The sequence below is a fragment of the Triticum aestivum genome, chromosome 1A (assembly GCF_018294505.1).
Source record: "Triticum aestivum cultivar Chinese Spring chromosome 1A, IWGSC CS RefSeq v2.1, whole genome shotgun sequence".
NCBI classification, from domain to species: Eukaryota; Viridiplantae; Streptophyta; class Magnoliopsida; order Poales; family Poaceae; genus Triticum; species Triticum aestivum.
In genome coordinates, this window is record NC_057794.1 from 578,027,743 (window position 1) to 578,042,951 (window position 15,209).

Consider the following 15,209-nt stretch of genomic DNA (forward strand, 5'->3'; position numbering starts at 1 on the left):
TTCCTGTTTTTTTTGATTTGTTTTTTGCATTATTTATTTTCTTTTGTTTTTTGCTTTAATTTTTAATTCTGTTTGCTTTTAGGTTAGAGAAATTATAAACTTTCTGTTAGTTCCATTAGTTTTAGAAAAATTATAAACTTTCTGTTAGTGCCATTAGTTTTCAAATTTGAATAGTTAAAATTTGAATTCTTTGAAAATTGTTTGAATCACAAGTTTGTGATTAACTTACTAAAAAAATGAGAATAGATGCGCTTATAGAGAAAATTCAACCTAAATTCCTAGTAAATTTCTATGAATTACAGAGAAATTCACTATGAATTTAGGTTAAACTTTTCTCTATTAGGGCATCTATTTTCACTTTGAGAGGAGCTCAACAAGGCAGAGAGGAAAGGGCTTATAAACCGGTGTGAGCCCCTTCGGTTGGCGAGGTGGGACTAAACTCTGCCCGCAACGAGGACCAACCCTTTAGTCCCGGTTTGTGGCACAAACCGGGACTAATGGTCATGGGCCAGGGGCGAGGAGCAAAATTATAAACTTTCTGTTAGTGCCATTAGTTTTAGAAAGTTGAAAGTTGAAAGTTGGCATGGGCCAGAGACTAATGGTCATGATATTACGAGGGCCGAACCATAAGACATGAAAGCATTTCAAATGAACTCTGAAAAAGTTGAAAGTTGGGATGGTATCATAATTTCACCGACATAGCATGTGCATGTACAAAACGGACAATGGTAGCATGTTCGTGTGTTGCAAATTGGCATGGTATCATCATAATAGTTGCGGGAGAAAGTCTTCACTTTTTCTTCGCTTGTGTCATTTTCTTATTGCGCCGTAACCATGGATAATCTTTATTGTTTATCAGGATGCTTGGGTCAGCCTTGACATTGAAGGGAGGAATTTTATGAAACTTTTCATAATCTTCAGACATGTCTGTCTTGCCGTCCACTCCGAGGATGTCCCTTTTTCCTGAAAGAACTATGTGGCGCTTTGGCTCATCATATGATGTATTCGCTTCCTTATATTTTCTTTTTCTCGGTTTGGTAGACATGTCCTTCACATAGATAACATGTGCCACATCATTGGCTAGGACGAACGGTTCGTCAGTGTACCCAAGATTTTTCAGATCCACTGTTGTCATTCCGTACTGTGGGTCTACCTGTACCCCGCCGCCTAACAGATTGACCCATTTGCACTTAAATAAAGGGACCTTAAAATCAGGTCTGTAGTCAAGTTTCCATATGTCCACTATGTAACCATAATATGTGTCATTTCCGCTCTTGGTTGCTGCATCAAAGCGGACACCGCTGTTTTGGTTGGTGCTCTTTTGATCTTGGGCGATCGTGTAAAATGTATTCTCATTTATCTCGTATCCTTTGTAAGTCAATACAGTCAAAGATGGTCCCCTGGACAACAAGTACAACTCATCACAAACAGTGTTGTCACCTCTGAGACGTGTTTCCAACCAACCGCTGAAAGTCCTGATGTGTTCACATGTAATCCAGTCGTCGCACTGCTCCGGGTGTTTGGAGCGCAGACTGTTCTTGTGTTCATCGACATACGGGGTCACCAAGGTAGAGTTCTGTAGAACTGTGTAATTTGCTTGAGACCAAGAATATCCGTCCCTGCATATTATTGAGTCTCTTCCAAGAGTGCCTTTTCCAGTCAGTCTCCCCTCATACCGCGATTTAGGGAGACCTATCTTCTTAAGGCCAGGAATGAAGTCAACACAAAACCCGATAACGTCCTCTGTTTGATGGCCCATGGAGATGCTTCCTTCTCGCCTAGCGCGGTTACGGACATATTTCTTTAGGACTCCCATGAACCTCTCAAAGGAGAACATATTGTGTAGAAATACGGGCCCCAGGATGACAATCTCGTCGACTAGATGAACTAGGACGTGCGTCATGATATTGAAGAAGAATGGTGGGAACACCAGCTCAAAACTGACAAGACATTGCGCCACATCACTCCTTAGCCTTGGTATGATTTCTGGATCGATCACCTTCTGAGAGATTGCATTGAGGAATGCACATAGCTTCACAATGGCTAATCGGACGTTTTCCGGTAGAAGCCCCCTCAATGCAACCGGAAGCAGTTGCGTCATAATCACGTGGCAGTCATGAGACTTTAGGTTCTGAAACTTTTTCTCTGGCATATTTATTATTCCCTTTATATTCGATGAGAAGCCAGTCGTGACCTTCATACTGAGCAGGCATTCAAAGAAGATTTCTTTCTCTTCTTTCGTAAGAGCGTAGCTGGCAGGACCTTTATACTGCTTCGGAGGCATGCCGTCTTTTTCGTGCAAACGTTGCAGGTCCTCCCGTGCCTCAGGTGTATCTTTTGTCTTCCCATACACGCCCAAGAAGCCTAGCAGGTTCATGCAAAGGTTCTTCGTCATGTGTATCACATCGATTGAGGAGCGGACCTCTAGGTATTTCCAATAGGGTAGGTCCCAAAATATAGATTTCTTCTTCCACGGATGTGTGTCCCTCAGCGTCATTCAGAACAGCTAGTCCACCGGGAGCCTTTCCAAAGATTACGTAGTGTAAATCATTGATCATAGCAAGCACGTGATCACCGGTGCGCATGGCGGGCTTCTTCCGGTGATCTGCCTCGCCTTTGAAATGCTTGCCTTTCTTTCGACATTGATGGTTGGTCGGAAGAAATCGACGATGGCCCAGGTACACATTCTTCCTGCATTTGTCCAGGTATATACTTTCAGTGTCATCTAAACAGTGCGTGCATGCGTGGTATCCTTTGTTTGTCTGTCCTGAAAGGTTACTAAGAGCGGGCCAATCGTTGATGGTCACGAACAGCAACGCCTTAAGGTTAAATTCTTCCTGTCTGTGCTCATCCCACGTACGTACACCGTTTCCATTCCACAGCTATAAAAGTTCTTCAACTAATGGCCTTAGGTACACATCAATTTCGTTGTCGGGTTGCTTAGGGCCTTGTATGAGAACTGGCATCATAATGAACTTCCGCTTCATGCACATCCAAGGAGGAATGTTATACATACATAGAGTCATGGGCCAGGTGCTGTGATTGCTGCTCTGCTCCCCGAAAGGATTAATGCCATCCGTGCTTAAAGCAAACCATACATTCCTTGGGTCCTTTGCAAACTCATCCCAGTACTTTCTCTCAATTTTTCTCCATTGCGACCCGTCAGCGGGTGCTCTCAACTTCCCATCTTTCTTTCGGTTCTCACTGTGCCATCGCATCAACTTGGCATGCTCTTCGTTTTTGAACAGACGTTTCAACCGTGGTATTATAGGAGCATACCACATCACCTTCGCAGGAACCCTCTTCCTGGGAGGCTCGCTATCAACATCACCAGGGTCATCTCGTCTGATCTTATACCGCAATGCACCGCATACCGGGCATGCGTTCAGATCCTTGTATGCACCGCGGTAGAGGATGCAGTCATTAGGGCATGCATGTATCTTCTCCACCTCCAATCCTATAGGGCATACGACCTTCTTTGTTGCGTATGTACTGTCGGGCAATTCGTTATCCTTTGGAAGCTTCTTTTTCAATATTTTCAATAGCTTCTCAAATCCTTTGTCAGCCACAGCATTCTCTGCCTTCCACTGCAGCAATTCCAGTACGGTACCAAGCTTTGTGTTGCCATCTTCGCAATTGGGGTACAACCCTTTTTTGTGATCCTCTAACATGCGATCGAACTTCAGCTTCTCCTTTTGACTTTAGCATTGCGTCCTTGCATCGACAATGACCCGGCAGAGATCATCATCATCGGGCACATCGTCTGGTTCCTCTTGATCTTCAGCAGCTTCACCCGTTGCAGCATCATTGGGCACATCGTCTGGTTCCTCTTGATCTTCACCAGCTCCCCCCATTGCAGCATCACCGTATTCAGGGGGCACATAGTTGTCATCGTACTCTTCTTCTTCGCCGTCTTCCATCATAACCCCTATTTCTCTGTGCCTCGTCCAAACATTATAGTGTGGCATGAAATCCTTGTAAAGCATGTGGGAGTGAAGGATTTTCCGTTAGAGTAAGACCTCGTATTCCCACATTCAGTGCATGGACAACACATAAAACCATTCTGCTTGTTTACCTCAGCCGCATCAAGAAACTCATGCACGCCCTTAATGTACTCGCGGGTGTGTCTGTCACCGTACATCCATTGCCGGTTCATCTGCGTGCATTATATATAATTAAGTGTCCAAATTAATAGAAGTTCATCATCACATTAAAACCAAAGTGCATACATAGTTCTCATCTAACAACATATAGCTCTCCAGAGCATCTAATTAATTAAACCATACAATGAAACTATGTAAAGCATTTCAATGCGAAAACAAATGCGATCATAATCGCAACCAAGGTAACAATTGATCCAACGGCATAATGATACCAAGCCTCGGTATGAATGGCATATTTTCTAATCTTTCTAATCTTCAAGCGCATTGCATCCATCTTGATCTTGTGATCATCGATGACATCCGCAACATGCAACTCCAATATCATCTTCTCCTCCTCAATTTTTTTATTTTTTCTTTCAACAAATTGTTTTCTTCTTCAACTAAATTTAACCTCTCGACAATAGGGTCGGTTGGCATTTCCGATTCACATACATCCTACATAAATAAAATCTATGTCACGTTGGTCAGCATAATTTTCATAAACAATAAATGAACCAATAGTTATAAAGATAATATATATACCACATCCGAATCATAGACAGGACGAGGGCCGACAGGGGCGGATACCAAAACCATCGCACTATATAAGACGCAATAATAAAAGTAAGAAAATAATACAAGTATCTATGTAAACATACAAGTAAGAATATTTTTCCTTTCAGAAAGAAGATAAGAATAAGAGGCTCACCACGGTGGTGCCGACAATGAGCTCGGCGCGGGTGATCGACGGCGGTGAAGACGGGGACGGGGCGTGACGGACCGCTAAACCTAGACAAATATTATGGAAAATGGAGCTTGGAGGTCAAGCTTGGAGAGGAGAAAGCTTAAGTAGTGTGGCTCGGACATTCCATCGAACACCTTGTGTGCATAGGAGGTGAGCTAGAGCACCACCAAGCCCTCTCCCCCTCGGCCAGAGAAAAACAGAGCACTGGGGTGCTTTGCTCGTGAGCGAGGGGTATATATAGGCACCTCATTGGTCCCGGTTGGTGACATGAGCCGGGACTAAAGGGGAGCCATTGGTCCTGGTTCAAGCCACCAACCGGGACCAATGGTGGTGGGCCAGGAGCGAGGCCCTTTGGTTCCGGTTCATCCCACCAACCGGGACCAAAAGGTCCAGATGAACCGGGACCAATGGCCCACGTGGCCCGGCCGGCCCCTGGGCTCACGAACCGGGACCAATGCCCCCATTGGTCCCAGTTCTGGACTGAACTAGGACTAATGGGATGACCCGGCCTGGACCAAAGCCTTGTTTTCTACTAGTGTACGCTCATGTGTTGGGTCCATGACAAAGCTTTATGGCGTGTCTGGTGTGGGTGGTCTATGCATGTGCTCTCGGCTAGCCCGCCCTTCAGGTACATCGGACCTAGGTGGGGTTGGAGTTGCCCTCGGTAGTGATATGCCTTTCGACTCGGCGGTGACCCCATGTGTGGTATGGGTGCTCCATGCATGAGTTCTCTATGGTGTGTCTCTCACCCTGATGCCCTTTGACTCTCGCCGTTGGCGCACAGGCGCGATGGCATCATCTTGGCTGTGCGTGATCTTTCGGCCACACCCAACACACAGACCGTGTCGACGTGCATTGCGGTGCATGGACTTTCGATTTATGTAGATGGTGCAATATCAGAGTTGGGTCTCGGTTGATCGAGGCCACTCTAAACTCTGGTTAATTTGAAACTACTAAAGTGTCTTGTAGTAGATGTTGTATTTAAAGACTCATAGCCAGCTTAGCACATGCTGAACATTTTCCCCTCGAGGGCCACTCACGTGTGGCGGCTCCGGAGGTCCCAACCCTAGCCCCAAAACCCTTCCCTCCCCTAGATCCCCTGGACGCCACTTCCGCCGGCGAAGGCGGCGGTGGTGGCGTCCGACCGTCGCAGACGGCGGGCGAGGGCGGCGCGCCTCGACGGGCCTCCTCACGGGGGAGCAAACGTCAAGTGGGCGACGCGGGGAGAGGTTGTGTAGTGGTACAGAACATGGCGAGGGCGCACCAGCGTGATAGAGTGTGGTCGAGATCTCATAAAGGAGGTGCTGGAGGGTGGTGTCATCTGGAAGGCACCGGTGTGGGGATGAAGTTGCAGCGCGACCTCCTGGTGGCGTCGGCCTACTATTGGTGCTGACACAGGAGTTGGAGGCGGATGCATAGGAGCAGACAGATGCGGCGCGGCTCGGCCAGATGCGACGTGGCTCGGCCTGGTGTGTAGCGTGGCCTCATGATGGTGTCGACCTCCTGTTAGTGCCGGCATAGCGAAGGTGGGGGCGTGGGAGAGGGCTGCGACGCAGCTCGGCCAGGTCCCTCTAAGATGTGGAGTGGTGTGCGTGGTGGTCTCCTGGTGGTGCCAGCGAGGGGGAGGTACATTTTGGATCAAGGGTTTGTCATTGCCTGATCTGGCGCTCAGGGCGGCAGCCGTTATGTTGCTCCTTTGGTGCGTGGGTTGCTGCAGGCTGTGCGATTTTCCTTGTCATGCCAAAAGCGGAGGATGTTCTAGAGTTGCGAGTTCTTAACCGCGAGGGAGGAGAAAGAAGGGTTGCGTTCCTTCGGCTGTGCGTGGTATCGGTGTTCCACAACATTAGGATCTCTACGGCGAGGTGTTGCGGCGGTGTTGGAGTTACCAATCATGGACAGTGGCCCTAATCCAGTGGGCAGGTATGGAGGTGCGTGACGTTATGGAGGAAAATCATATCCGTCTTCGGACAGTGCTAGCGGCGACGGCGCCTGTGGGGGATGTTCCCCTCCATGGAGGTGTCACGGAGGTGTGTCGGCATCTCCCCTGTTCTTGCTTGGGTTGTTGTCCCTGGACGAAAGCCTAGGTTAGTTTCGGATCGGCGATGGCAGCGGCATCTCGGCGTCGTGACTGTTGGAACTCGCCATGTTTACAAAGCCACAGGAAACAGTTGCGTCGACACTATTTCTTTTTCTTTTTCAGATGAGATGCATCGACGGCTGAGGCACACGGGAGGTGGATATGATTGGTGCATCAGACCTGAATTTCCTAAAAAAATCTCTTGAGCTCCGAAACTCACTTGTAACTAAAATTTGATGACACGTTGTCTCGGGCGCCAACCGCCCTTTTTTAATGGTCACTGTTGGGAGGAGTCCCCACCTGAATATGTTTAATTCATAGTTGGCTATGCGGCTTTTCTTTCCGAGAGTACGCCACGGTGTATTATATTTTAATAGAAGGGAGAAGACAATTACAAAAGACTACCTCTCACTCTGAACAAGTGTAGAACACCATCACACACATTACAACCCAACGCATGGAGCCTGCCCTAAGCAAAACATCAAAGTTGTGTCTCAACCGACAACGATCACCTCGAAGAACAACAACTGCAACCGGACCATCCTTGTCGACATATCAACCACCCATCTTTACCTAATAATAAAGAGGCTATTGCTTCTGGTCGTTTGTCATCGAAATTGCCCTCAAAGTTGCAAAATATTACCCACTGATGTCATCTATAAGTGATAAAAACGTTTCACACACGGGAATCCTGCCTGGGCTAGTCCAGTAGGAACTTTTTATACTGCGCTCTGCGTGCTGTGAGAAGAAATTGCGCGCCTATTTGAGCCAGTCCATGTCCGTGCGACCTGTTTTTTAAATTTTGCAATTTATTTTCAATTTTATTTTCCGTCCTTGTTTTTTCTAATTTCAATAATTTGGTAATTTAAAACAAATCAGGAAATTCAAAAGGTGTGAATTTTGAAATAAAATATTTAATAACTCATAAATGTTTGTGGACTCAGAAAATGTTCGTGATTTTTAAAAAATGTTCACATATTCAAAGAAAATTCACAATTTTGAAAAAAAATGTTCGAAGAAAATCAAAAAGTGTTCATATTTTTTAATTCGTGTATTCAAAATGTTAATGGAATTGAACAAAATTTCGACAATTCAAAAAATGTTCATGAATTGAATAGTATCCTAAAAAGTCAAAAACTGTTTGTGACTTACGAAATAGTTTATTGATTCATAAAATGTTCCCTCGTTCAAAAAATGATCATGCATTTCAAAAAATGTTCATTAAATCAGAAAAATGTTCGTGATTTTCAAAATTTGTTCCACCAAACAATTTCCAAAAAAATGTTAGTTGATTCAAGAAATGTTAGCCTATTCAAGATTTTTAAAAAAAATATCACAATTAAAATAAATGTTTGCAAATAGTATAAAATGTTCAAAAAACTATAGAAGTGTTCACGAATTTGAAAAATGTTCACGATGTCAAATATGTCCACGAGTTTAAAAATGATCATGATTTTCAAAAATTGTTCATGATTTCACGAAAATAAGAGCGATAGTGTATCTCGGTGATGCAAGAAAATGTGGTCATGGCCATTGGAGATTAAGATTTCTTTCCTTCCGTTGCAACGCGCGGGCCCTTTCTCTAGATCAAAAAGATGTTTGTGAATTTAAAAATTGTGCCCCTAATTTTTTTAAACATATCCGTCAATTCCAGAAATGTTCACTGATTCAAGAATTTTTTTAGAAAAATATTCACTATTTTGGAAAAAATATTTGCAAATCGTATTAAAGGTTCATAAATTAAAAAATGTTCTTGATTTTAGAAAATGTTAAAAAAATTGGAAAAGTGTTCACAGATTTGAAAAATGTTCATGATTTCAGATATGTGCACGGGTTTTAAAAAATGTTCATGATTTAAAAAATTATTCATGATTTCACGAAATTGAGAATGATAGTGTATGTCGATGATGCAGCAAAATGTAGTCATGGTCATTGGACATTATGCAAAAAAAAATCCCGTTCCAACGCACGGGCCTTTCAACTAGTGAATGCCTAAAAGGAGATGGCAACGACGTACATTGGCCGAGCACCCAAGACCTCCAAATCATGCACGTCTCCTCATGCGATGCTCCCAACAGTTCAATCGGTACATCTGGGTTGTAACTACAATTAAGATTAAATTTTTCGTTTATGTAACAGCAAGTGTCAGTCTCTGAGCTGCTTTTGCAAACAAGCAAGCCGCTCTTCCAATACCAGTACCAACACCAAAACTAGTAGTATATTTTGGCAGACCAGGACAAGGTGAGGAGAGATGATAGAAAATTAAATAGAGCGGTAATAAGCCAACCAAAATTATTGCATCATCCGTGCCATATTGAAGTACTTTCAAACACCGCATTGCCCAAAATTAAACTTGCATGTTCTCAACTTCCAGAGCTAAGTTCGTCCTTAGCACCATAGGATGATCGTGTTTGTACTTTGTACTAAAGTTAGTATAAAGTTGAGTCACTTATTTTGCGATGGAGGGAGTAGGATGCAAGGGCCATGAGCTAACGATCTATCCATCATTGGATGAGCCAACGATAGTGAAATCTGTCTTGACGACACATCTTGATCCTACAACATAGCCCCTCGACGGATTCTTGAATTTTTTTATTGTAAGGAACTTGGGCCATCCCTGGCTGCTTTCACCTCCAAACACCAAGAGACCTGCGATCACCGCAAAAGTAAGATCAACTGAAATCAGGAGGTCCCAAATTCTAATCGCCGCTGATAGTTGCTAAGGAGAGCTGAACCTGAAGTTATGGTGGAGTGTTTCCCGTTCTTTTGGTCCAAGATGCACAGAGTCTATTCAACTGCCTTCCCAGACTCGTCACAGAGCTTATCCGAGGACTCCAGGTATAAGAACAAGGAGACATGGTTGGTGATGTGTCTGCGACCATGCGGATACAGGCCAACATGCCTGTTGACACACATGTAGAGTGGCAATCAAAATATACTCATCGAGTTTGCAGACTGAATATTCAGTAACACCGTTAGGTGATGCATCGGGGTGTGTTTCTGTGTGTCCCTAAATATATACTAGAACCAGAGTTGCTTGGTTCCATTCATAGAAGTTGGGTTGATATAATCAGTTGGAATATCTGAAGTGACAATGGAACTTGCGTTGCACAGACTTCTGGATGTCCCTAATGTATGTTGGCATAGAGCACTGGAGAAGTAGTTCTGGCCACTATGAAATTAGTAATGTAACTTGGCAAGGTACATTTATGATAAATGGACTAATGTTGCATGCATATTATTAATAACAGTTTGCCTATTTCACATCTAGATGTTTTCTAAGGATGTCACATCTAAGCTCTCACAAATACACAGCAACAAGGAACAAAAAAAAATGCTGGGACAAAAAAATAGACCCAATTAATAAACACCATTTATATGTAACTGACGAAAGATATGAGTACCATTTATGTCCACCAACTTCGAATGTAGGAGAACAAACAAAGTGCTTCGAGTCCAATTCGTGGTAGTTGTCCATGATCCAGGTGTAGGTCCCTTTGATGAGCCCTTTCTTCTGGATAAAAAGGTTCTGTACTGTGGTAACCTTCTTCGGAACCACAGCAGCCTTCTTTTCAGTAGAAAATAATTTAATTTTCAATATCTTAACACCAAGGACACAGCTATCATCAACTAGAAAAGCAGATGATTTTAGTAGCTCCTGAAGAGGAATCAAACATTCATTCTTCGAGCATGTATTGTTCAAATCAAAGTTGTGGCTAACTGCATTCAGGTAAAGATTGGAAGATTAGTGAGGGAAAACTTAAATGTAAGCAGCAGCATACCCCAAACAATGTATAACCTCCTTTCACACCGATTATGCACATATGCAAACATGGTACTCTCTCTATTCTTAAATTAGTGTCGTGGTTCTTGAACTAAAACCACGACACTTATTTTGGAACGGACGGAGTAGCAATATAGTGAATCCCATGTAGAATTATAGCTCAAACTTATATAGCATAGTCACAAAGGACTAGGGAAGGGAATCCCAACTGTAATAGGTTGGATGTGCACAAAAGAAGCATTGAAAAATACCTCTGCGTCCACAATACACCCTCTTTGCACGATTGTATACTGATAACTCAAACACCGCATTTACCGTGTCACACGGCTCCAGGGTTTTCGAGCCTAGCTTAAGACAAAGACTAACATATGGAGTTTCAGCGCCAGGTTTTTTATGCATTGGTATCACTTACAGGAACCTGGTAAATCAATTGATGGACAAAAATGTAAAACAAGATCAGTCTAGAAGGTATCATAACTGAAGTAAGAATGAGATCTGATTTCTTCACTTCATGCACCCTACGTAATTATGATTGCCAATTTGACTTCATAGCAGCATGATTAGCGAGGGTAATGCACATCCTAAATTAGTATTGCATATGGATGTACAGATGACGATTCGATCTACTAAAACAAAAAGAATGGTTTAGTAATAATGCTAGACTGGGGAGCATCATATTTACATCTAACACATAGTAATTGCGTAAAAAATCCTCCTGCAGTTATGATGCATACCACTTGTACCCGGAGTAGTGAAAATGAGAAGATTTTGCTGACTTAGCTCCTGTCTCAAGTAGGGCTGAGAAGTCATGAATTTTCCATTCTAAATCTGGAACATGAGATTTTCCTAAGCTTGCAGGAGCTGAAATTTCCACAAGGGCAGCAACTTAAAATTAATATGCTTTTGCATTTGCAGATGAACAGGCTGCAATGTCTACCTTGAGCAAAATGGAAGCAGCAGAACATCTTTCCATTGAGCAGAAAATGCAAATAGTGTACAAGAGTTTGGCCATGGCTTGTTTTTTTTATCAAAGAAAAGAAAAAAAACAATTAAAACCTAAAACAACAAGGACACACCAAGGAGCACTTGAAACTCTGTCCATTCCCCTTGTACATGGACAAATAAATAAGTGTGAAGGCATGTAATCTTAATAGATTTAGTGTGATAAGTGGACCCTACGGTTATTCACTTTGACCAAAAAAAAAGCGTAGAAAAGAAAGTGTGTTTTTGGGTAATGTAGCAAGAATTACAGTCATCAGCCATGGGTGTTCATGGTGGCAAATCAGACGACCATGACCTTGATGACTGTTGCACGAGCACCACAGGGCCGGACACAACAGCACCAGCATGACAAGCCCAGCCAAAGAGCAATCACCGGTAGCTAATTGTCTTGCCAGTTACAGTACTAAAGATGATAGCGATGATAAGAAGTTCATTCTCTGAAGCATATACCTAGAATTGTAGGACCATAAGAATTAAGCGCTACGAACCATGTACTTTTTACCTGATTTCATTTAACAAATGAGCGCTCTAATTGGTATGTGTGTTCTGTTTATAATATGCACAATCTGAATTTCAATTAGAGAAGGACCAAGAATACATACATCTACTCCCGGTGTTGCCCATAGCCGCGGCAGGCCTTCCCCTGCTCTCCTCTGCAAGTGCCACAGGGCAGTCCAGAACATGAGTAATCTCGAAAAGTAGTGCAAAAATCTTGACTAAATATAATTACCACGCCACACAAAGATAAGTCACCGTTCCTTAATGACTTACCTACCACCCGATGTAAAAGCATTTTCAAAGGACAAAATTTCCTCAATCACAATAATAATAATAAATAAGAGATCAAGAAGTAAAATCCCACTCCATAAACAGCTGCAACAATAAATAGGTAGATTTACTACAGGAACTTGTACTGCAAAACCCTACCCCCCACGACAGGCAAACCCTAAAACCCTTCGTCTAGAAGAACCCTCCGCCACGGAATCAGTTTTTTTTAGAGAGGTGAGTAAAAAGCTAGAGAAAGGCGAAGAAAGGAGGAGAAAAAGACCTGGGTTTTGGGGGCAGATCGAGCTAGTGTGCCGCCTGGCAATGGCTTCGACGGCCGACGGCGGAGGGCTTGAGGAGGGGCGAGGGGGGAGGGCATTTTTATATGGACGTGAAGTGATTAACCTTCCTCTCTTTTTTTTGATTCGAGAAAAAACTGATTCCTTCCTAGTTCTACGGAGATATTAGTTTGGATATCATGCACAACAAATTAACCTTGGAGGCCTGAACTAGTCATCTCGGCCGATTCCATCTCGTGGAGATAATATAGGGAAATAAATATTATTAGCTTAATTAGTCATCTCGTGGCTCATGACTTCCGATTCCAAGAGTTTCAGGATGCAATTGTACATGGAGCTTTTTTTTGGGTCTGTCTAGGACACATCTAGATGTATGTCACATCTAAGTTGATGTCCATTCTGTTTGTGGTCTATATTTTTGTTTTAGTTTTTTTTTGTTTCTTGCTGCTGCATTATACATTTGTGGGGGCTTAGATGTGACATCCTTAATTCCTTAAAAAACATTTAGATGTGAATTAGTCAAACTTTTTTTTAGCTGCTACATGGAGCACCTTTTTTAGACATTGGTTTCTTTTGAGACAGAGAGTTGAGACATTACTATATGGAGCACTTGGCAACGAGAATGGACGGGGGTGTCATGACCCGGCCACTGCAGTGGGTAGCCACATGGGCCAAGGTGGGCCAACACATGCTGCCATCGACCAGAGAAGAAATGAAGAACAGAATAGATCAGCCTTTGGCGTTCTTCCTCCTCCAGCTACCTCTTTCTCCGTACCTATTTTTGTTGGAGCAGAGGGCCTTTCATGCCTCCTAAAAAATTTAGACCAATCATCTCAGATTGGTGGAATCCAAGTGGCGCCCTCGCCTCCACCCGTTAACCACTTTTTGTTTGCAGATGATAGCCTGCTGTTCTTCAAGGCTAATGGTGTTGGGGCGATGAAGGTTTCAGACAAGCTCAAAAAATATTGTCAAACTTCAGGTCAGAGAGTTAATGCTAGCAAAATCATCAAATTTTTTTAGTAAAGGATGTCCTTCTAACATTAAGCAGGAGATTAAAGGAATCCTGAATGTCCCCAACGAGACTTTGAATGATAAGTACCTAGGCATGCCCTCTGATATAGGTACTTCTAAATTCGGGGCCTTCAAATATTTGAAAGATAGGTTGTGGGGTAAGGTGAAAGGTTGGATTGATAAAACGATATCATTAGCTGGTAAGGAAGTGCTTAAATCAGTGGCCCAGGCAGTGCCAGTTTTCTCGATGTCTTGTTTCAAGTTACCAAGAGGACTGTGTGAACATTTGAATAAGCTGATCGGGCGGTTTGGGTGGGGGAGTAAGGAAGGAAAACGAAAACCAAATTGGGTGCCCTGGAAATCAATGACGCAACCGAAATTTATAAGAGGTCTTGGCTTTCGTGATTTTGAGCTGTTTAATCTGGCCCTCCTCGCTAAACAATCTTGGAGTTTGTTACAAAATTCCGATTCTTTATGTGCTCAGTTACTTAAAGTTGTATATTACCCAATTGGATACATTCTCATGGCTGAACTGGGAGGTAGACCATCTCAAGTATATGGCGCGCCATCCTGGAAGGGCGTGACACTCTTCGTTAGGGATTGATTCGAAGGATTGGTAATGGAGCTACAACATTGATTTGGGGGGATAATTGGATTCCCACCAACGTGATGATGAGACCAATCACATGTCTATCCAACAATCCGCCTACTAGGGTCAGCAAATTGATCGATGCCACTAGTGCAACTTGGAGGATGGAGCGGCTGCACCAGTTCTTCTTAGCACCCGATGTTAAGGCCATTGCAAGTATCCCTCTGTGTTGTTGGGGAACGCAGTAATTTCAAAAAATTTCCTACGCACAAAAATTTCCTACGCACACGCAAGATCATGGTGATGTGTAGCAACGAGAGGGGAGAGTGTGATCTACGTACCCTTGTAGATCAACAGCGGAAGCGTTGACGCAACATAGAGGAAGTAGTCGTACGTCTTCCCAATCCGACCGATCCGAGCACCGTTACTCCGGCACCTCCGAGTTCTTAGCACACGTACAGCTCGATGACGATCCCCGGGCTCCGATCCAGCAAAGCGTCGGGGAGGAGTTCCGTCAGCACGACGGCGTGGTGATGATCTTGATGTACAACCGTCGCAGGGCTTCGCCTAAGCACTGCTACAATATAATCGAGGTGGAATATGATGGCAGGGGGCACCGCACACGGCTAAGGAACGATCTCAATGATCAACTTGTGTGTCTAGGGTGCCCCCTGCCTCCGTATATAAAGGAGCCAAGGGGGAGGGGGTGGCCGACCAGGAGGAGGGCGCAGGAGGAGTCCTACTCCTACCGGGAGTAGGACTCCCCCCCCCAATCCTAGTTGGAATAGGATTCCC

At 43.7% G+C, this 15,209-nt stretch overlaps 1 protein-coding gene across 1 annotated transcript; it reads right to left on the reverse strand.

Annotated features, from left to right (window-relative positions):
- Nucleotides 1–9,699: 9,699 nt before the first annotated feature.
- Nucleotides 9,700–12,011, reverse strand: LOC123054387 (uncharacterized). The gene is made up of 4 exons (XM_044478192.1): nucleotides 11,999–12,011; nucleotides 11,161–11,166; nucleotides 10,369–10,684; nucleotides 9,700–9,866 (listed from the first exon to the last, which is right to left on the reverse strand). The coding sequence occupies exons 1-4, from the start codon at nucleotides 12,009–12,011 to the stop codon at nucleotides 9,752–9,754; spliced, it is 450 nt and encodes a 149-aa protein (XP_044334127.1). The 3' UTR covers nucleotides 9,700–9,751.
- Nucleotides 12,012–15,209: the final 3,198 nt, after the last annotated feature.